This window comes from Colletotrichum fructicola, assembly GCF_000319635.2.
Source record: "Colletotrichum fructicola Nara gc5 chromosome Unknown KSG_Nara_v1_contig10, whole genome shotgun sequence".
NCBI lineage: Eukaryota > Fungi > Ascomycota > Sordariomycetes > Glomerellales > Glomerellaceae > Colletotrichum > Colletotrichum fructicola.
In genome coordinates, this window is record NW_027094060.1 from 1,499,713 (window position 1) to 1,520,218 (window position 20,506).

A 20,506-nucleotide genomic window follows, 5' to 3' on the forward strand; every position below is an offset into this window, starting at 1 on the left:
GGTATTCGATACTCCTCGGTTTGCTGATCTTTTCTTTGTCTGAGGAACCTCATCGTCAGTTGCTTCTGTTTCGCCTTCCCTTCTGACTGGGCGTGTTAGTCTTACCTTATCAATCATTTCTTCATCATTTGTGGTTCTTGCTTCGCCCGTCGCTCCTAACACATCTTGCCTCGCTTCGTCAGCTGCTCTTACCTCGTCAGTGGTTTCTATCCTGGTCGTCGTTTCCTCTGTTACTACAGGCAAAGGGGCAGCAAGATCCGCCTCAATGAATTGCCCTGCAGCATTCCGTGCTAAAACCCAGTCACCCTTCTCTGGATCGTAAATGAGGCCTGGTGCTCTTCCAACGCCAAATCTCAGACCCCTCCTGGGTCGTCTCCAAGGTGCTTTGTACCAGGAAGGCACTGTGCGTGAATTCATGAATTCCTTCCTCGTGGTATCCATCGCATCAAATATTAGGGCTTGTGAAGGCGAAGTTGGAATGATCACAGGGACGATACGTTGATTCTGCAAACCCCGTCTAGTTATGCTCCTTTCTAGGCGCCTTTCAGATTATTATAACATTTGACAATGTATCTCCGATGCAGGCTTAGAAAGCTGATGATATACGGACATTATTTATGCAACCTAAGTGGTAGTAAGTGGTGTCTCTTAAAGTTTCACGATGGTATCTCCGTCACAGTGCTAAGGTGGGGAGCGGATCTCATCAGAGGTTTATTTCGCAAATTCGCAATTTTCATATCAGGGTACTCACCCCAGCTTCAAAGCACCTCTTTGAAGTTTTAAGCACAGCGAAAAGTAGTTCCTCACAATGCACCCTCTACGCAGATTCTAGACATGTTATAATTCAATTTTTTTGGCGGTAATTGCTGGTGACTTGGGTTTATCTATTGCAAGATATGGCCACTAATCTTCTAGGATTTGCAGCCATAACTCGATGAGTCACCCATTTTTTCTACTAAGCAGCAAAAGCTTTCTTTAGTCAACGCTTAGTTTGTACTCACCACTTGAGAGTACCGAAACCGTGGCTCGTCAAATCAATCTTCTGACGACCGACTGTTCGTTGCAAGGATCACGATGCTTGAGTTGCCGTGCTGCATGTTGTGCAACATGACGTTGAACAAAAGTAAGACGGATGAACTTTAGTATTTCCTCCGCTGCTTTTGTGCCACCAGCTGGTCTAGCAGGTGCCAAAGTAAGGGTCTGAGACGGCCCGTTGCCAACGGCCTCTAGCCGTTTTCATCTGAGGTCTCACCAACCCCTCTCTGCAGTGCGCCCCAGGTTGCAGAAAGCCTCAACGTAAAGCTACAGGGCGAATAAGCCTGTAAAAATCATTTGACCTAAGTCTAACGATGAGCACATCTATCGTGGGCTGATTTCCGAGATCGGCGCCAGAGCTGAAAGACTAGCTGCATAACCATCTGCGTTTCCCCGCAAACGCCCCGTCCCTTGTTTCAAACTTTGTTAGTTCGGGTTCTGTTTTGAGATAGGACTAAGCTTGATGCTTATACTTCTCAACATCACGAGACTATATTACTATCCCTGGAAACCTAGGGCTTGAGTCCAGACGCATAATGGGCAAGAACTGATATGATGATCGCGTCAATGGGCTGCGGTGATCATCAACTGATTGGGCTGGCACATAAGACTTGATGCAGGAATGGGCCAATGAGTATTTAGCCAAGACTGGCCTCGACTCTCGTAAAGCATACATCTACTCGCTTGTGTGGTTCAGGGTTAAAATATCCGAATTGTAATAGGTAACGACACGACCAATGCGAGGGGCGTTCAAAGACATTTGTACGTAAAACAAAACGACAAGACCGTCGTAAGGTTTGTAGCGGCATGAAATACCATCCAATCAGCAGTAACTAAACCAGTATCACAACATTTATATCGACATGCTACAGCCAATCGTGGCCCGTGGACTTCAAGTGTCTTATCTATGATAGATCAACCACACGGCTGCTTAAGTTGAATCTCATCAATACCGTCAGACGGAGGAATCCTTTCCTCCGAATTTCACAGACTAGTGGTCATGGGTAGACTATTCTGCTGAGCCGTGATGTCTGCCAGAAACGGCATAAAAGGCCACCAATACCTCGAAGCAAATAACAAAATCATCTCAGCCATTAAGCAAGAAAGCCTTCAACAGGACACGATTCCGTATCTTCAAAGTTCAAGTTAGTCATCAAAGTCTGCAACCCCTCAGTTTCCCACTGACTTCAACTAGCCGAAGCTCACACCAACCAACATGCACTTCTCCGCCCCCCTGACCGCCCTCTTCCTCGCCATGACCGTCCAGGCTGGCGTAGCTCAGTCTGAAGGGCCTGTCGCTCTCGCGGAACGGTCCGACGATGTGGACACCCTCGAAGCCGCGGTGGAGAAGAGAGAGGGCATCTCTCTTGAGAAGAAGGCTTGCAAGTATAACGGATGCAAGTGCAACAGCCGCGGTAAGCAGCTCACTGTCTGCGGCAACTGCTACTGGGCAAACACCGGTACTTGGGTCGTGACCGCCAAGCGCGTCAACAACCATATTTACGAGTGTTCGCCATCTGGAAATTGCTGCGATTACGGAGTTGGCTCAGACTGTGGCAAGGCTGGTGCCAGATGCATCAAGAACTAAGCCGAAACCGAAGCACCATACATGCACAACCCCCTGGGAGGGATTCGCAGGATCATCAGAAACAATACGACGTATGAGGCCTTTTTTGACAGGTTGTCATGTTTGAAGTTGTCGTCTCATGGGGGCCGTATCTAGAGTCTACCATTCGTCGCTCGCTCTTACACGCAGGGTTGTTGATCGTGGAGATCGTGATGTGCGGGAAACGAGATAAAATCCAGAGAAAATCATTGGAGACAACAATTATGGTTCCATGCAGGAGTGAAGTACGTAAAGTTGCATGTTCCTGGTCGATACACTTGCAAGGCAAGACGAGGCGAGTCGAGCCTAAAAATAGGGGATCAAATGACGTTGTGACATGTAAGAGAAGCAAACTTAGCCGACTTGAACCAACTCGTGCCGCGTGCAACTCCGCAGTCCAGTCGCAGCACGAGTAATATTGTCTGGAACCTTGCCGTTAGTCTTCGAGTTGACCAGGCTAAGCGCTTAAGGGGGCCGCTCGGTCGCAGGCTTGGCTTTCTTGGCTTTTGATGATTTTTTTCTCAAACCCATACGGACGAGAAAACAACGATGGTTTTGTGGGCTGGCCAGAAACAAGCGACCCTACCCAGGCGAGTCTCGACAACTCCTGCGCTCTTTTATTAGGTACAGAGGGCGTTTTGCAAGGTGAAACGGTCATTGGACATTGCATAAGGGGCTACTCCCCGGTTAACGATTTACGGGGGCTTACCCCGCCCTTGCGTTTACTAGGTGGGGTCAAAAATCTGTCGCTCCCACCACCAACTTCATCACACACGCGCAAATCCAGTGATGCCAAGATGGCTGCCCAAGTTCCCACCGAAGCTTTGAAGAAGCTGAACGGTACGCTCGAAGCCGGAAATCCGACGTCTTTTTGTGGTCGTCAGTTTGCTAATGAACGATTCAACATCTAGTGGGAGAGCCCGCGACGAACGGCAAGCCAGCAAACCCCGCCGAGGGAAACGGGGTCGACCATGAGAGCGACGACTCTGATGAGGAGGGTGACGAGGTAGCGGTGCCCGCCGCCGGAGCGGCCGCGAAGAAGAAGAAGAAGAGAAAGCCCAAGAAGAAGAAGAAGAACCCGACCGCCCAGTCCGACCCGCCCCGCGTGCTTATGTCCTCGCTGTTCCCGCAAAAGAACTACCCGAAGGGCGAGGAGGAGGAGTACCGCGACGAGAACCTCTACCGCACGACGAACGAGGAGAAGCGCCACCTCGACAACCTCAACAACGACTTCTTGACCGACTACCGCGAGGCCGCCGAGATCCATCGCCAGGTCCGCCAGTGGGCCCAGAAGAACATCAAGCCCGGCCAGACGCTGACCGAGATCGCCGAGGGCATTGAGGACGGCGTGCGCGCGCTGACGGGCCACCCGGGTCTCGAGGAGGGCGACGCCATCAAGGGCGGCATGGGTTTCCCCTGTGGCCTGAGTCTGAACCACTGCGCTGCGCATTACACCCCCAACGCCGGCAACAAGGTGGTTCTGCAGCAGGGCGACGTGATGAAGGTCGATTTTGGTGTGCACGTCAACGGACGCATCGTCGATAGTGCCTTCACCATGGCGTTCGAGCCACAGTACGACCCCCTCCTGGAGGCCGTGAAGGCTGCCACGAACGCGGGTATCAAGGAGGCCGGCATCGACGTGCGCGTTGGTGATGTTGGAGGTGTCATTCAGGAGGTCATGGAGAGCTACGAGTGTGAGATTGATGGCGTATCGTACCCCGTCAAGTCCATCCGCAACCTCAACGGCCACACGATTGAGCGTTGGAGCATTCACGGCACCAAGAGCGTGCCCATCGTCAAGAGCAACGACACGACCAAGATGGAGGAGGGCGATGTCTTCGCCGTCGAGACCTTCGGCAGTACCGGTAACGGATACGTCAGAGACGACATGGAAGTCTCTCATTACGCCAAGCGCGGCGAGGGCCACGCTGCCCTGCGCCTGGACTCTGCTAAGAGACTTCTCAACGTCATTAACAAGAACTTTGGCACCCTGCCCTTCTGCCGGCGTTATCTGGATCGTCTCGGACAAGACAAGTACCTTCTGGGGGTAAGTCTTCCGGATATCGATATTGGGCCAAGCTGACTTGTGTAGTTGAACAACCTCGTGGCCAGCGGCATCGTCGAGGCCTACCCGCCCTTGTGTGACAAGAAGGGCTCCTACACTGCTCAATTCGAGCACGTACGTATTCTCTTTTCGGCTTGCTCATTGCTCAGTCTAACACATTTTGCAGACCATCCTGCTCAGGCCAAACGTGAAGGAAGTAATCAGCCGAGGAGAGGACTACTAGGCTGGATGAAACCAGCCAGGGATGGATATTGACATGGGTTTCCTTCCACTCAATCGAGACTATCGTTCAGATACATCAAAAATCCAAGCAATCCAGCCATGAAGTGAAGTAATATGGTGATTTCAACTGTTGGCAACCCGAGCAGGGAATGTTTCTACCCCTCAGCCCAAAAGCAGTCCCATCCGCGGATGGCCAATAAAGAAGCTGGCATGTCTGTCGACGATATTCCGTTGCTCTGCACTCGAAACCTGAGATCAAGGCGGCCACGGCGGCGTAACAACCATCATGCATTGTCTACCTACCGACTGTGGCCGAGGAATGTGCGTCTTGGCAGCGATCCACCCTCGGCTCTGTGCTAGGCCATCACGGCCCCATCCCGGGAAGGGACCCGGTACCGGCACGGTGCGGATCGCCGACAAGATTAGGGCCGAGGTGCCCCAATCCTCCATATCGGTCAGGTATCATCCCCGTTTGCCTCCGGATGACCGCCATGATGTCAGACCCTCCCCGGATCGGAAGCCGATCTGGTCCTGAGGAGATGAGTATGAACGAACGCCGCATCCTGAGTCACCCATTTCCGGGCTTCAGCCACACAAGAAGCAACGATCTCCGTTCCTCCCCAGGCTTTACCCAGTTGAGGCTGAAGGTGGCGAATGCAGGTGTGGCACCTGAGAGGCTGTGTCACCAAAACGTCAGAGCCGACTTCCAACGGGAATGTCAAGGGCCGATCCAGGCTTTCCCGTGACCTGCACCGTCAGCGGTCACCGCCAGGCCCAGCCAGGTCTGGCTTCACCGTCCACGGTTGGCTAGAGACGGATACGTATCCGTTTACCGTTCCCAAGGGCCTGAGCTAGCCCCCACTCACCGCAAATCCCAAGACATCAAGTACACTCAAGGGTCCGATCAGCGGCGTCGAGAACCTCAAGAGAACCACACCGCACTGCTAGACACACTCACGTCGGCTGCCCTCCCGCAGCTAGTCGGCTCGGTTATGGCAGCGCCTGCGTCGGCTGTGGCAGTTGCAGCAGGCAATGCATAGCATATGAAGACACGCCAACCAGCAGTGGGATCTCGGGCGTGCGGGGTCTGTTATGCCCGCGGAAACGGAAACAACATTCGCCAAGAATATCGCCAATTATTTTGACCGCAATGCTGTCTCTGAGGGGGACGAGCGGGCGCGGGTGCGGCTGGGCTTGAAGTCGGCGACCGTACCAATGGACGCTTGGGCCTCTGTACATGGTTACTGTTAAATTGATGGGGTCGTTTTGTTATTTTGCCCGCGCTAGCCTAATCTAGCTACTGCGGTACTACTGCTACAATTAATCCACCCCTTTAAGTATTACCCTCTTACGATATAACTGACTAATATTAATACTACTAACTTAGCTAAAAAGACCCCTACTTACGCGCGCGCCCTTATTTAGAAGTGAAATTAAGCTTATTAGAGGCTTCTATTATATTATTTATTTCTTAGGTATAGTAAATTATTACTTTCTTTATATATTTTATATTTTTTAAGACTATTATAATATCTAACGCTTAGATCTAAACTTCTACTTTTAAAAAATATTAGCTACACACTTATATTACTCTCTATACTAAAAGCTTTACTATATATAAAAAGAGGACTTCTAATAATAGTAACTAATATAGTATTATCTATAATTATAAAAGTAAATATATTTTAACTATATTAAAATAAAAAGGTTATACTAAGTGTTAACAGAGGTATAAGCGTATTCAGGGGCGTAGTATATGCGCCTATATAGTATAGGGTTATAGATGGGCTTATGTTATGATAAAATGTAATAATCCTGAGCATTTATAGGCATTTAATCGTATAGAGAATAATAAAGGAAGTGATGTATTGTGATGACTCTTGTTGATGTTGTTGGCAGGTTATTTCCTAAGGTAGGGAAAAAGGAGGGGAAAGATAACCTGAAACGTAACCTGCTAAACTGCTAATTACATAAGGTGCTTATGTAACTACACGTATTACATAGTCAATATTGTAGTTATAGGTTATAATAAATAAAGCATTTTTATATAAGGTTTTATACCTTAAAGTCTATTAGTTTATTTTATATGTAATATTTAAGTAAGTAAGGATTCTTATAAGTATAATTATTATTATATAAGATGTTATATGTTAACACTAAGTAATATAACTAATAGTTTAAAAGTAAAATTTAATATATTACTACTATAAAGATCTAAGTATAAAAGGTTCTTAATAGTTTTAAGTATTATAACTACTTTATTACTTTTTAATATTAGTTTAATATAATCCTAACCTTCTAAAAAACTTAGCATTAATAAGGTTAAGTAAGCTATAAAAACTTCTAATAGCCCCCTTAAAAAAAGCTTATTTAATTATATCAAAAAGCTCTTTATAGTAAATACCTTAGTATTATATAATATTATAAATCTTCTTAAATAAGAAAGCTATAAAGTTAACTTATAAGACATATATAACTAGTAATACTACTTCTAATAAGAAAAGTATAGCTTATTATTATTAATTCAGCTCTTTTTTAATAAACTTACTAAGAGGGTTAATATACCTTATTATATAGTATAATATAGTATTAATAATAAGATTAATAATATTTTTTAGATATATTAGCTCTACTTAGATATACTAAAGAGAAATTTAAAACTATTAATAATAGATAATATATATAAGGTAAGTAATATATACCTCTACTACCCCCTCTATTTATTATTATTTTAATATTTTACTAATAGAAGTATAAAGTAAGTTAATTACTTCTAAATACCTTTTTTCTAAGTTATTAGTCTCTCTACTATTAATACTATATTTAATACTATATTCAATACTATATTTAATACTTATTTTTACCTTATTTTTACTAAAACTACTAAATTTTTCTAATAAGTACTTCTATAACTATATAAGTTTCTCTTTAAGAACTTTATATCTAACTTAAGTGCTATTATTACTAATTTTAATACTAATTTGAAGTATACTACTAAAGATATATTTCCTCTCCTAAAGTAATAGCTTTATATATAGTATATACTTAAAAATATTACTTTAAACGTTAAGAAAAAATAAATAGGTCTATAAGCTTTCAAAAGTAATAAAGAAGCTATTACTACTTTTAATAATAATAATAATACTATTAAGCCTTAATTTTATACTTAAAGTTATAAGATTACTACATAATTTATAATAGAGGTAGCTATATACCTAGAAAGCGTTAATAAAGTTCCTATGAAAAAGGAATATAACTATAACTTTAATAGCTTTATTAAGGCGTAAAATACTTATATTTCTTTATTAATACGTAAAGTATATAAAAAAGCATAATAATATATCAAGTAGTAGTTCTATAATCAGCTAAATATATATAGTTTTATAGTATTTAGATTAATATTAATTTCTTAGATATTCTATAATACTTCTAGATAATATATATCTTATGCTTTAAAGAGTTTATTAACTATTTAATTTATTAACTTTATAACTATAACTATAAGATAATATTACTTACTAAAAGTAGCTATTATAAGTTAAAATTCTATTTTACTTATTACTTCTCTAATCTATATATCTTATATATAAAAGATGGTTATTAAGAAGTAAGAGCAATACTATATAAAGTTTAATAATAAGGTTTATAAATAATATACTACTAAAAAATAGTACAAACTTATTAATAGCTTTATTTATAATATTTCTTTTTAAGCTTTTAAACTTCTTTATAGTTAATATAATACTATTAAAAATATATTTAAGTAGTAGAGAAACCTATTTACTACTTATACTAATACTTTTTAGAAGTAGTAAGGTTTACTTTACTACTATACTTTCTTAGATTAACTATATAGTAGTAATAATAAAGTTTTCTATATTAAAGATATTAATAACTATTAATATCTTAATTAGAGTAATATAAATACCTTAATTTACTAGTTATTAACTTTTTATTAATATCTCTAGCTTAAATTAATTAGGATTAAATAACTTACTTTTAAGCTTAATCTAAATGTTATTTTGAGAAATACTTACTACTAACGTTATAATCCTAACTTCTCTAATAATAAAACCCCCCTATAGTTAACTTAAGTAATACTTAATATATACTTTCTACTTAAGAAACTTATAAAACCTCTTAGAGGTTTATACTTATACTATAAGCTTTAGTAATATTAGCGCTAATTATAAGTTAAATAAATAGAAGTAATAATAAGAGTATATATTAAAAGCTAAAATAAATAATAAGTAAGATTATAAAGCTTTATAGTATAATAGCTACTCTTACTACTTTTATTAAAGCTCTTACTAGCTGTTAAGTTCTCTATTAATAATAATAGATTAATATTAAATAACTAGTTATAATAATAATAAGAAGATATATTACTAATATAATAAAAAGAAGATTTTTAATATTAATAAGTATTTATTATATTATGGTAGTAAAGTTAGCTCTTATAGCTAAGATTATTATTATTATTATAGTAAGCTATCTTTTTAATACTATTATTATAGTTATTATTATTAGTATAGCTACTAAAGTCGATATAGCTAACGTGGTTGATAAGCGAGTCGATCAGACAAGCGAGTCGATCACCTTAGCAAAATTATAGTAGGCTGCACGCGAAAATTTGGTAAGAAATTGTTAAGTATGTGTAGTTATTAATATACTTTTTTATACTTATTAGAAGTTATATAATATAATAGGTTTTTAATTAAAATTAAAAAAAACTAACTTTTAGGCTTTAAATTATTTAAATCTAAAGAGTTTTTAAACTATTTAATAACTTAGTAAAACTCTAGCTAATTTAAACTAATTAGAAAGCTAAGATTTAGCTAAGTAAAGCTTTATAATCTTAAGTATTTAGCTAAAAGTATTTATATTTAAAAACTCAAGTATATTAGACTTTAGTAAGATTACTATAGTATAGCTATATTAACCTATTTAAGTGCCTAATTCAGTTAGATTAGGCAATATAACAAAACGACCCTGTTAATTTAATAGCTACCCTGTATATAGAATGGAAGCTTTCCTCGCTTTTCAGAAGCCCTCTCTCTGCGACGCCCCGCCGAAAAGCCAATCACATGTAAGCAGCAACACCGCGGCCAGCCCGTTCCGATTTTTTTCAATCGCGCTCATGCACGCCATACCCAATCAGGAGAGATAGGCGAGGTCGATGGGCCTCAGCCGGCCCAAATAGCGCTCTCCCTCCCACTTTTCAGATGGAGCTCAAGCACGTCGCACTTCGCACGCGCCACCCCGAATTCCCATTCCTTCCCCGGGGCACCGGCCGGGGTTAAGGATGGACCAACCAGCACCCAAGGTCCAACAACAGCAGGCGGGGACAGAGGCAGCGAGAATTTTCTCTCAGCGCTGCACCAACGCGCAGCGCCCACTGAAGTGTAAAACCCTGCCCAGTTCGCCGGTCGCGCTTCCCTCTACGTCTCCACCTTTCTTTTGCCACGCACCTGGTTGGTCAGATCCCCTTCCTAAAAAACCCGCACACGACACCCGCTCCACCCTCCGACCTACCGGAAGCTCCTTGCAAGGTTTACCAATCGCTTTTGCCCGTTTATTTTTTTGCGTCCCTTTATTATCAACGAATCCCTTCCACCCATCCGCAGGTGCCTATCAACCGCGCATTAATCCCTCTACGAGCGTCTGAGTCACCACCGTCGCTTCGCTCGACAACAATAACAAAAAACAAAAAGCAACTGTACAGCCTCAGCTTCGACCCTCTCTTCGAAGCCTTTTCATCGCCGTAATACTCTCCCTAACGAACTTCACGACCGCACACGATACCCAGAACCGAGTGGAGGACCCGCGAAGAAAAAGTTTCCCGCAAAAAAACATCCACACGAGCTTCCCCATCTCCGCCGCATCACCACCAAAAACACTTCCACAATGAAGGTCTTCTCCAACGCAGTAACCTTCGAGTACTCCTGGGAGGAGGTCTCAACCGCCAACTGGCGAAAGTACTGTCCCTGGAACGACAAGTCCTCCCACGTCGTCGCCGTCGACACCCTCGCCCGCAGCGTCGACCCCGCCACAGGCATCCTCCGCACAGAGCGCCTCATCACTTGCAAGCAGTCCCCGCCCGACTGGCTCAAGCCTATCTTTGGCGACGGCAGCAACTCCCAGGTCTTCGAGACGTCCTACGTCGACCCGGCCAACAAGACCGTCACCATGGTGTCCCAGAACCTGACCCTGACCAACCTCGTCAGCGTCCAGGAGACGGTCGTCTACAAGCCCATCAGCGCCCACAAGACCCTCTTCGCGCAGGAGGCCCAGATCACCGCCCTCTGCGGCGGCTGGCAGAAGATCAAGAACAAGATCGAGGACACCCTCGTCACCCGCTTCTCCGACAACGCCATCAAGGGCAAGGAGGGCTTCGAGACCGTCCTCGCTATGAGCAGGAGGGCGTTCGAGTGCGAGCGCCAGCAGGGCAGCATGCGTGAGGGTATGGCGGCATGAGATGGACAGGACTGAGTTGCTTCAGTTTCTTCCCGTCATCGCCATTTCGCGCGGTTCTTGCGTTTGCAGCGAGCGTAGCGGCCTTTTGCAATTTCTCTCGACCACAAAAGCGGGCAGCATCACATCTTTTTCACACTTTTTTAAAGAATCGGAACGGAAAATGGGCTTTAGACGGCGTTGGGTTTAATGACTTTTGAAGACGAGAAGAGGAGGGGATGGAGAGCGAGATCGTTGCTTAGAGCCCTCTCATTTGAGAGTGTCTCGCCTTGTACAAATCATTTTTATATTCACGGAGTCCGGGCAACAAAAATACCCCTACACGATAGAGCATCCACGGGGGGGATTTCTCTTTTGCCAAAGCATTGTCTTTTCGGTCTTCGGGCTAGAGATTAGAAAGTGTTCCTTAGAGAAAATAGACATCTCCCACACCTACTTCACACACCGCATCCTGCCTCACACTGAAATCATCAGCAAACTTTTGCACCCTGAAAAACTTATTTCGTGCATGCCCAATTGCCACTACTGAATGATAGGGTATCGCATTCTCAACAGTGCACTTCCGTAACACGGGTATCTTTATTCAGTTTCCCATCCGACCCCGACACTTGGCCTCGTACCGGCTAAGCTTGTCCTTCGTATCCCGATCCAACGCCGCCTCGCTTCCGTCCAGGACCCGCCTCACAAACGCCGCGCCCTCCTCGTACCTTCGAAAGAAGTACAGCTCCTCCACAGCATGCAAAAGTTCTTGCAACACGGGCTTGCTGGCCGGACCAGGTGTCAATGGCAGCTCAATTGTCTTCCAGACCTATTCTGAATCAGTTTTGCTCCCGTTCAGTGTGCGTAAGCAAGTCGGATGCAGGGAGGATGAGGGGGTGAAGGCGGTCTCTCGGATGCGGTGGAGCAAAAAAGTGAGCATCGGTGAGGGGGTAATTTGGGGGGCTCGGTTGCTCCGGTTCGGCGTTCTGGACAGGGCCGGGGAGGGGGAGAAAAAAGAGGACTTCCTCCCGAAGCGCTCGATAAGGTAAAAAAATGTAGTTGTGAAAATGAAGCATTTCAATAATGAAAACGCGGCGTATTTCTGCTCTCGTGACTTACCTCGCCGTTCTGCTCCTTGACTCTGTACGTCGCCCGAAGCTCCTGGAAGGCTTCCTCGGACTGGTGGTCCCAGGGATTCGCCGTGCCCTCTTCGTCGGAGTCGATGGCGATGCAGAACAGGCCCCCGTCGTCGTCGGACATTGTGCTGTTGTGTCGTTTTTGCGGATTTGAGTGGACTGGAGTCCTTCAAGCAGTCGCCGAATGGTTTCGAGATGGCGTATCCTATCCCCCAAATTTTTTAGATTGCTTGTCTTGGCTGTTGCAAGTTCCGCTTCCCCAGGGAATGATTGGGGATATTGCGATGTCTTTGATACTGCCCAACGCAGACTTGCTGATGACTGATTTGAATCTCAACTTCCCAAAAGAGTCCAGACACCGCAAAGCTTTCTCCCGTTTTTCTAGGTGACTCTTTCGTCGCCGACTGGGTTACCCACAGCACGCCGAGAGAATCCCTCCAAAGTGGGACCTCCACCAGTCCGTCCGAGTCGCCCGCGACAGAACGCCGTCCGCAGCCAGGAATATGCATCTAACCACCACAACAGAATTTTTCGTGTATTCTTACTAATAAACCCGCCCACAGCAAGTCCTGCCGAAGCGAACTTTTAGAAAGCAACCCACCCCCGAGGAAATGACATCAAGCCGCATGGCGGGGTCGTCGGGGGGGGGGCGTTTACCTTGCCCGGCGGGGCGTTCTTTCAAGCTGCCCGCAAGCTAAACGACTCAACGACATCCCGCAAACGCTTGTCTCGACGACACCTCTTGGTCTGATACCAGCCCGATTCTCATAGTGCATTGGGGTAAATCAACACAAAAATGAAGGAGCAGGTCGAGAGACTCGTGGACAAGGCCTGGGACAAGTTTGAAAAGACACCGGCCGATAAACGCCTACGTACGTCCACTCTCTGTCTGCCGGAGCTATCACGCGAGCTTCGTGAAGCTCTGATGCGCCTCATCTCCCAAAGCTCCGAGCTCCATAGACCAAAACTTTTCCCACCCAACCCAACGCAAGATGCACCGCTGACCCTCCAACAGTGATAGGTATCGCCGGCATCCCAGGCTCAGGTACATCCCCTCCATCCACTTCTTATCCCCTCCTAACATCTCCCGCAGGCAAAACAACCCTCTCCCAGATAATAACAACCCGCCTCAACACCCGCGCCTCCGCCCTCGACACCTCCTACACCCACGCCCCGCCTGCCGCCTTCGTGCCCATGGACGGCTACCACCTCACCCGCGCCCAGCTCTCCGCCCTCCCGGACCCGTCCACCGCCCACGCCCGCCGCGGCGCCGCCTTCACCTTCGATGGCCCTGCCTTCCACGCCCTCGTCACCTCCCTGCGTGTGCCCCTCGGCCCCGAATCCTCCGCGCCCATCCTCGCCCCGAGCTTCGACCACGCCGTCAAGGACCCCAAACCCGACGACATCGCCATCCTCCCGTCCCACCGCATCGTCGTCTTCGAGGGGAACTACGTCGCCCTCGACAAGGACCCCTGGAACGCCGCCGCACGGCTGATGGACGAGCTGTGGTTCGTCGACGTCGACTTCGAGGTCGCGCGCAGGAGGCTGGTCAAGAGGCACGTCCAGGCGGGCATCGCGAAGGACGAGGAGGAGGCGGATAAGAGGGCACGGGAAAACGACCTGGTAAACGGGCGCGAGATTGTGGATTTCAGGGTGGATGTTGATGAGGTCGTCGTCAGTCGCGAGGATGACGAATGGGTTCACGAGTAGGTCAGGTGTGCTTCCTGTGAGATCGGGCGGGTTATAGAACGAGGGGGATATCATCGTGTTGAAAGAGCGTCTGGGCGGTAATGAATGATCATGAAAGCGTTGAACATTCGCATTGAACTTGATAGATAGCATGATGGAGACGACCATAAGATGAAGTACAATAAGCGACAAACTCCAGTCATGAAACTTCTAGAGTAATGTCACTTATCGAAACACCAGCAGAAGCATGATCGCATCTCAACAGAACGGCCCTAGCCAAGCAGAAAGAAGCCTGAGAATGAATGAGTCGACAGTGCTTCCCCCGCCACTCAGAATAGCATGATTAAACGAAGGCTGGCTCGGTCTCTACCGTCAAAGAGAAAACTAAAGTGTAGAGTTACAAAGGAGAAACGCAGGTCTTCCACAACACCCGAAACATGACACACAAGCACATCAGGGAAGCAGGGCTTGAAGAAAGCTATTGTCTATCTACTGCTGGCGATGATCTCTAGAAGCCAGGCATGATGGCCCATTTCTGTTCTGCTTTCCGCCCACTGTCTCACGAAAACCTATTTACGTTCCATTCATGTTGTGAGCTGATCCCGCACCCCAAATCACATTACCACGGTCCAAGACAGAAATATGCAAGTCCCCATATCCACGCGTCCCGCTCAGTCCGGGACTACTCATCAGCCGCGATTCCGGTGAACGAGCCCGCGTACTTGGCACCAGAGAATCCAGTGGCAAATCTCGAGCTCTCGAGGCCACGACGCATTTTGGGTCCGTTACTGTTGACAGTCTGGCCCTGGACAACAGGCTGGAAGACCTGCGCTCTAGGCGAAAAGCCTGTGCTAGTGTTCAGCTGTTGAGTCATGTTATAAATGGTGGGCGCAGGCTGATGGCCGCCGTTCTGTTGAGCGGAGGAAGGTCCCTGGCTGACGTGGTAGGTCACGGAGATGGCGTGCAAGACTCCATTAGCGGACAAGTGCTGCTGCATCGCAGACTCAATGATCTGCTGAGCTCCATACGGATGGTAGATAGCGGGACCGGCCATGTGAGGAGATCCCATGATGGGAGTTGGCATCTGGGGAGGCATGCCCTGGACGCCGTGAATGTAGCCCGGGTGGGGAGTGGCCTGCGCAGGCGGCATGACAGGAGTTGGCTGCTCTGACTTATCAGCAGCGGTGGCTGCGTCAGTCTGCTTAGCCGTCGACTCAGCCATGGACACTGCGGTGCCGCCCTCTTGAGAAAGGCTGGTGCTGAGCGTCTCATCCTCAACGGTAGGGGCAGTGGAGGTGGGCTGCATAGAGACAGCAGAGTCAACCTCGGACTTGCTGGTCTTGAATGAGATCAGCGACTCGTCAGCGGCGCTTGCCTCAGTAATCTCGGGCTTCTGCATAGGAGCCTCCTGCGCAGGCTCAGACTCCCGGAAGATGGGAGCCTCCTTGATAGGCGTCTGGACCATCTGGTTGTTGATCTCAACCTCGACCAAAGTATCGCTTTTTCCAGCAGGAGCCACGGTAGAAGCAGTGACGGGAACCTCCTGGCTCGCGACGCTCTCTTGATGAAGATCAGCCGTAGTCTTGTTGCCGGACAGCCACTCCTGGTGAAGCTTGGCCTTGGCCTGCAGATCGGCGCTTGACTCCTGGCGACGGTTGGAATGAAGATGAGGAGGCAATCGACCACCTCGGTCTTTCTGCAGAGGAATCTTGACATCCTTGATGCCGGGAGGCATCTCAGCCGATGAACGTCTCTCGAGAAGCTGTTCGGCACTGTACTGCCTACGTTCCGCCGTACGCTCCGCCGTGTACATTGAGGAGCCCTTGACCTTATCAAGTGCGAGCTTGTCGAAGGCATCCTCAAGGCCTGTAGTCTTCGAGGCATTCTTATCGACGTCGGTCTTGGGAGCAGCAACCATCTTCGAACCAGGCTCGGGGGTGGGAGTGCCGACTGCCGTCTTCTCCGAAGGCGTCTCGGGAAGCGACTCTGCCTCTGCCTCTTGCTTTGCCGAGGGTTCGACCGCCTCACTCTTTGCAGGGATGGCGTGCTTCAGGATGTACTCCATCACACGCTTGATGTTGTCGCATTGAAGGTTAAACTCCACTCCAGTACTCCCATCTGGGAACCTGAAGCTGTATCGCTCTTCCCGGGGTTTGTCGTTTGAGGAGTCGATAAAGCTGCAGATCACCAAGACACCCTTTGTGTAAACGCAGCGGTAAGTTTCCAGACCGTGGCTCTTGGTGAGAATGTCCTTGTACTCCATGACGAACATGGCGTGGCCCTCGGGGCGATTCTCGGTGAAGACGACCTTGAGTTTGACGATGACATCTTCCCAGGATCCACCAGGACCTCCAATCTTTCCCTTGCAAGTAGACGAGAACAGCTGTCTGTCAGAAGGCAAAGCGGAGTCGTTGGCCTTTGCATGCTCATGTTCCATGCGTCCCTCGCTGGGCAAAGAGGCCTTGGTAGTAGGAGGAGCAACGGCAGCAATTGGCGTCTGCATCTTGGCAGCCTGAGCAGCCTGAGAAGCCTGAGCAGGCTGGGTAGACAGTGCAGGACTGACGGTCTGAGTAGATTGAGCAGGCTGGGCAGGTTGCTTGTCGGCCTTAGTAGACTGAGTGGTCTGGGCAGACGAGGGAGAAGAATCACCCTCAGCGGGCTTCTTCCTCAGGTGAGGAGGCAAAGCAGACGTGCTTCCTTGGCCGGGGTTATGCTGACTACCCTTGAAGGTGACAGAAGCGCCCTGAGAAGACATCGCAGATGTCACCTGGGTGGCGCCAGTTGTATGAGAACTGGTCGCTTGAGTAGCATAGGTCTGCTCGCTGCCTCCAACAGCCTGGACCAGAACATTGGTACCAGCACCGTTACCACTAGCCTTATTGAAGATCCTGAACTCAGCGCCAGGTGGAAGAAGGATGCCATTCGGGCTGGTCTTCATGCCAGCATAGGCATCATTGCTATTCTGTGTCAGCTAGATTGCCGCCGAGAGAAACCGGGCAGCGACTTACGCGGGGCGGGGCTTGGGAACATAGTCCTGCGAAGGGCCTCCAGAGGCCCGGTAGGAACTTGGACCGCCCAAGTCGCTGAGGTTCTGAACACCCTTGGCCTCGTCATCATCAAGGCCGGTCTTGGCCAAGTCTGGTTTTGAAGTCAGATACATGTTACATCAACGAACATGGACAATAACCTACTCAAATATCCTTGGAGGGACTCAGAAGTTTGCGTGGGGACGACAGGACGACGAGGGCGCAGCCGATCATGGTGCTCGCGCTTAGTATTGTCAAGAGGGAGCTCTTCGACACGGCCAATGCCCAGGTCATTCTGTTGAATGTAAGCGGGGTTCAGGAGGAGGAAGGAAGGAACTTGCCATCATGGCATCTCTGATTGAGTCGGGCGCGACGGGAGGAGTCATGGGAGACTGAGTCGCGGTAGGTTGCATATGCAGCTTCGGCATGCGATCAGTACGCCGCTCTTCTTTGTTTCCCCAGCTGCCCATATTTGCTACGAGGCTTGTAGAGCTGGGAACTTGCGTTCGTGAGCTTGCTTGCTATGTTTCAGCGCGGTTCTGGTTGCAAGTCAGGACGAAATCCAGCGAGTGGTGGACGGGATGGGGAGAAAAATAGGCAACAGCAAGGAGACACCCCGACAAGATGGAAACCTAGAAGCAAAAACGCGATGAAAGGCGCTCTTACCTGATACTTGAAGGCCCGGTTGTGATCCGAGGTCCCTCGATTTGATTTTGTAGACGTAGGTAGCGCGTTGCGCGGTGTTTGGATGATGCAGAGACGAAATAGCGCAGGCCGTTCTCAGCTATCCGTTCAAGAAGATCTTGAAGGTAGAGAGTAAGGTGCGAAGTAGACGAGAAGGTGCTCTGGGAAGGAAATTTTGATTTGGAAAGAAGTGTGTTGTTGTGTTGTGGTGGAGGAAGAGTGTGGGAAAAAGAGAAGGTGAGGGATGGACTTTGGGGAGAAAATGGAAGATGCAAAGGGCAGCAGTGTGCCCAGACCAGATCCAAAAGAGACAAGTCTGGCCAGAGATAGGGCAGGAGGGAGGAAGGGAGGGGATTCGTCCGGGATGGAAGTCAGGCAGGCAGGCCCACCCAGGATAAGTTGCTGGAGAGAGCAGAGCCGTTCTTGCTCACCTACAGATGAAGACCCTGTCGATTCAGTAACCAGTGTAAAAGAAGGAGCAGCCCTCACTCCGGGAGACTGAGGAAGGTGTCTTGCTCCTGCCTGTGAATGAGTTTTATCAACCTGTCAGTAGGGACTGTAACAAACAGACCAAGTTGGGTATCAAAGGTCGCTGCACGCAGATGGGAAGAAGCAGAAGTCATCCAAGAACGACTTCTGGGTTAAAAAGATGAACTTCATGCAGCAGGGAAGCTGCAGAAATTCGGCTTTGTCCTCTCAGTAGAGGCACTTTGATGGGGCAATATGTGACATCCCATGCTGTCTCATAGTGTCATGTTGCGTCTCCAGGGTCGGGTTTAATTAGAGGGCCTCAACCAGGCACCGATGATTTTACTTTTGGAAAGCCTCCCCAGCTGGGGAGAGGTCTAAACTCTACCGATGACTGGTGTCAAGTAAGGGACTGGTCAAATTCACTGGGTTGCGACTCTGTTTGCAACTCACCCTTCCTCGAAGTGAGACACTTCGATCGACAACGACGAATGGGCATGTCATTTCATTTGTGGAGCAAAATCACTGCAGAGCCTGCTTACGGCGGCAGGAAAGGATCGTGCTGTGAAAGAATAGGATTGTGAATAGGCTGAAAAGAATCGTCTACGAGTACGCCTCACTGGGTTGAATCTGCAGAGCGGACGAAAGCTATTGATCTAGCTGTCGCATTTCCCTTGAGCTCAAATCAATCCGATGTTGTGCTTAGACAGAGGACAACAGGAGAAAAATGGAAGTATTGCCTTGAGACAATTGCTGATGACATTGGTAAATTATAAGGGATCTCACGGTAGAAGCAGGCTGCTTTGGTTTCTGTAGCGCCAGAGAAGTTGGTCGTCTCGGAAATGCTTGACATGTATCTTTTAAACACACAAAACTGATAAACTGAATCTCCGCTTCCAATGATTCGAGGATTTCATTCCGTATCTCGCATCCACGCTTAGTGTTTCTGAGTCCAGGCATCGGTTCATGATGATCACAACAACAGTACCAGCTTTGCAGACTTGCTTCGCCCCCGACTTCAAACACCATAATGCAAAGTTTGAAAGGCCCCTTGGGGCGTATCATTACTCATGTCAATTTCCTATAATACAGTTCCAGTTTCCCATCCCAAAATTTACCTCGCAGCAGCGTCCTTGGGAGCGCCGCTCAATCCCTCAACACCCTGGCGTCCAACACTGCTCAGGTCCTCAGCCGCCTTGGACGCGGGCTCTCTCAGACCGGAGGTGGCAGCCGTCTCGGTACCGATCTTGCGCTCGGCATCGCCGCCGCTGCCGACGTTGACGTTGCGGGCGTCCGCGGACTGCCAGTCGGAGGCAACGGGGGGCTGCTCGGGGAGAGGGAGGTTCTGCTGGACCTCGTTGATCTTGTCGGCCTTGGACTGGGTCATTGTGGCGGGTGATGTGAAGTGGTAGTGGTTTGGAGCTAGGGAAGGGGTGGTGAGTTAGCGCTCGTTCGTCATTGGTCGAAGCTCAAGACAGCTAGTCCCAGGAGGGGAACGATGCGACTTACTGCGTGGAAGAACTTTAAAAGATTTGGAGAAATGTTCCGTGGCGTGGTTTCCTTCAATTGCTTTGATTTGCTTTTTGAATGTGATGAGGAGGAAAAGATGCACACTCATCTGGCTTCGATTGAACGTCTTTTATGTCAAGATATCCAGAGTCCTCCGGGTCCTGTCCTCAGGGACCATGCTCAATTGACGCTGACGTCAATGACGTCAAGCAGAGGCAATTGCGGCTCTTCGCACACAATCAGTGGAGCTGCGAACCGCACGCTCCAGTATCATCGACGATTTGGCGGGTAGGTGGGGAACTCAAACGACAGATGGTCGATCAATGACAAAATTGCTCCGGAGCCTCCAGGAGGAAAAGCTCCTTGGGCTTCCAAAGAGGTCTACGCGCATGTGCCTTGACAGCTGTTGCCTCATCCAGATGCAAGTTTATTGGGGGGTTGGTTTCGTAATCTTGTTCAGCCCTGAACGCCTTAATTCCCGGCAAAAAAAGCCAGCCAGGTCATGTCCGATCCCTTCCCGATAGTGCCACATGGCCGCCTGAACCAACAAATCGACGTTGTGATGCACCCACGTATGATGCTATCCCAGCCTTGCTTCCTTTCCCCCTCATCA

The 20,506-nt window shown here is 47.9% G+C and overlaps 7 protein-coding genes across 7 annotated transcripts; 4 read left to right on the forward strand and 3 right to left on the reverse strand.

The window, feature by feature from the left end:
• Positions 1-2,251: 2,251 nt before the first annotated feature.
• Positions 2,252-2,623, forward strand: CGGC5_v015901 (uncharacterized protein; the record flags this gene model as incomplete). Its single annotated transcript, XM_032033459.1, has 1 exon — positions 2,252-2,623. The coding sequence occupies one exon, from the start codon at positions 2,252-2,254 to the stop codon at positions 2,621-2,623; it is 372 nt and encodes a 123-aa protein (XP_031887364.1).
• Positions 2,624-3,438: 815 nt separating this feature from the next.
• Positions 3,439-4,929, forward strand: CGGC5_v015902 (Methionine aminopeptidase 2-2; the record flags this gene model as incomplete). Its single annotated transcript, XM_032033460.1, has 4 exons — positions 3,439-3,481; positions 3,553-4,688; positions 4,734-4,820; positions 4,873-4,929. 4 exons carry the CDS (start codon positions 3,439-3,441, stop codon positions 4,927-4,929), a joined length of 1,323 nt encoding a protein of 440 aa, XP_031887363.1.
• Positions 4,930-10,835: 5,906 nt separating this feature from the next.
• CGGC5_v015903 (Protein UPS2) lies at positions 10,836-11,405 on the forward strand (the record flags this gene model as incomplete). Its single annotated transcript, XM_032033461.1, has 1 exon — positions 10,836-11,405. The coding sequence occupies one exon, from the start codon at positions 10,836-10,838 to the stop codon at positions 11,403-11,405; it is 570 nt and encodes a 189-aa protein (XP_031887358.1).
• A 580-nt stretch (positions 11,406-11,985) lies between these two features.
• CGGC5_v015904 (uncharacterized protein) lies at positions 11,986-12,641 on the reverse strand (the record flags this gene model as incomplete). The annotated part of the gene is made up of 2 exons (XM_032033462.1): positions 11,986-12,210; positions 12,501-12,641. The coding sequence occupies 2 exons, from the start codon at positions 12,639-12,641 to the stop codon at positions 11,986-11,988; spliced, it is 366 nt and encodes a 121-aa protein (XP_031887357.1).
• A 672-nt stretch (positions 12,642-13,313) lies between these two features.
• CGGC5_v015905 (putative uridine kinase) lies at positions 13,314-14,227 on the forward strand (the record flags this gene model as incomplete). The annotated part of the gene is made up of 3 exons (XM_032033463.1): positions 13,314-13,389; positions 13,533-13,562; positions 13,611-14,227. 3 exons carry the CDS (start codon positions 13,314-13,316, stop codon positions 14,225-14,227), a joined length of 723 nt encoding a protein of 240 aa, XP_031887360.1.
• A 661-nt stretch (positions 14,228-14,888) lies between these two features.
• CGGC5_v015906 (uncharacterized protein) lies at positions 14,889-17,702 on the reverse strand (the record flags this gene model as incomplete). Its single annotated transcript, XM_032033464.2, has 3 exons — positions 14,889-17,163; positions 17,215-17,344; positions 17,570-17,702. 3 exons carry the CDS (start codon positions 17,700-17,702, stop codon positions 14,889-14,891), a joined length of 2,538 nt encoding a protein of 845 aa, XP_031887359.2.
• A 1,796-nt stretch (positions 17,703-19,498) lies between these two features.
• CGGC5_v015907 (uncharacterized protein) lies at positions 19,499-20,002 on the reverse strand (the record flags this gene model as incomplete). Its single annotated transcript, XM_032033465.2, has 2 exons — positions 19,499-19,806; positions 19,894-20,002. 2 exons carry the CDS (start codon positions 20,000-20,002, stop codon positions 19,499-19,501), a joined length of 417 nt encoding a protein of 138 aa, XP_031887366.2.
• Positions 20,003-20,506: the final 504 nt, after the last annotated feature.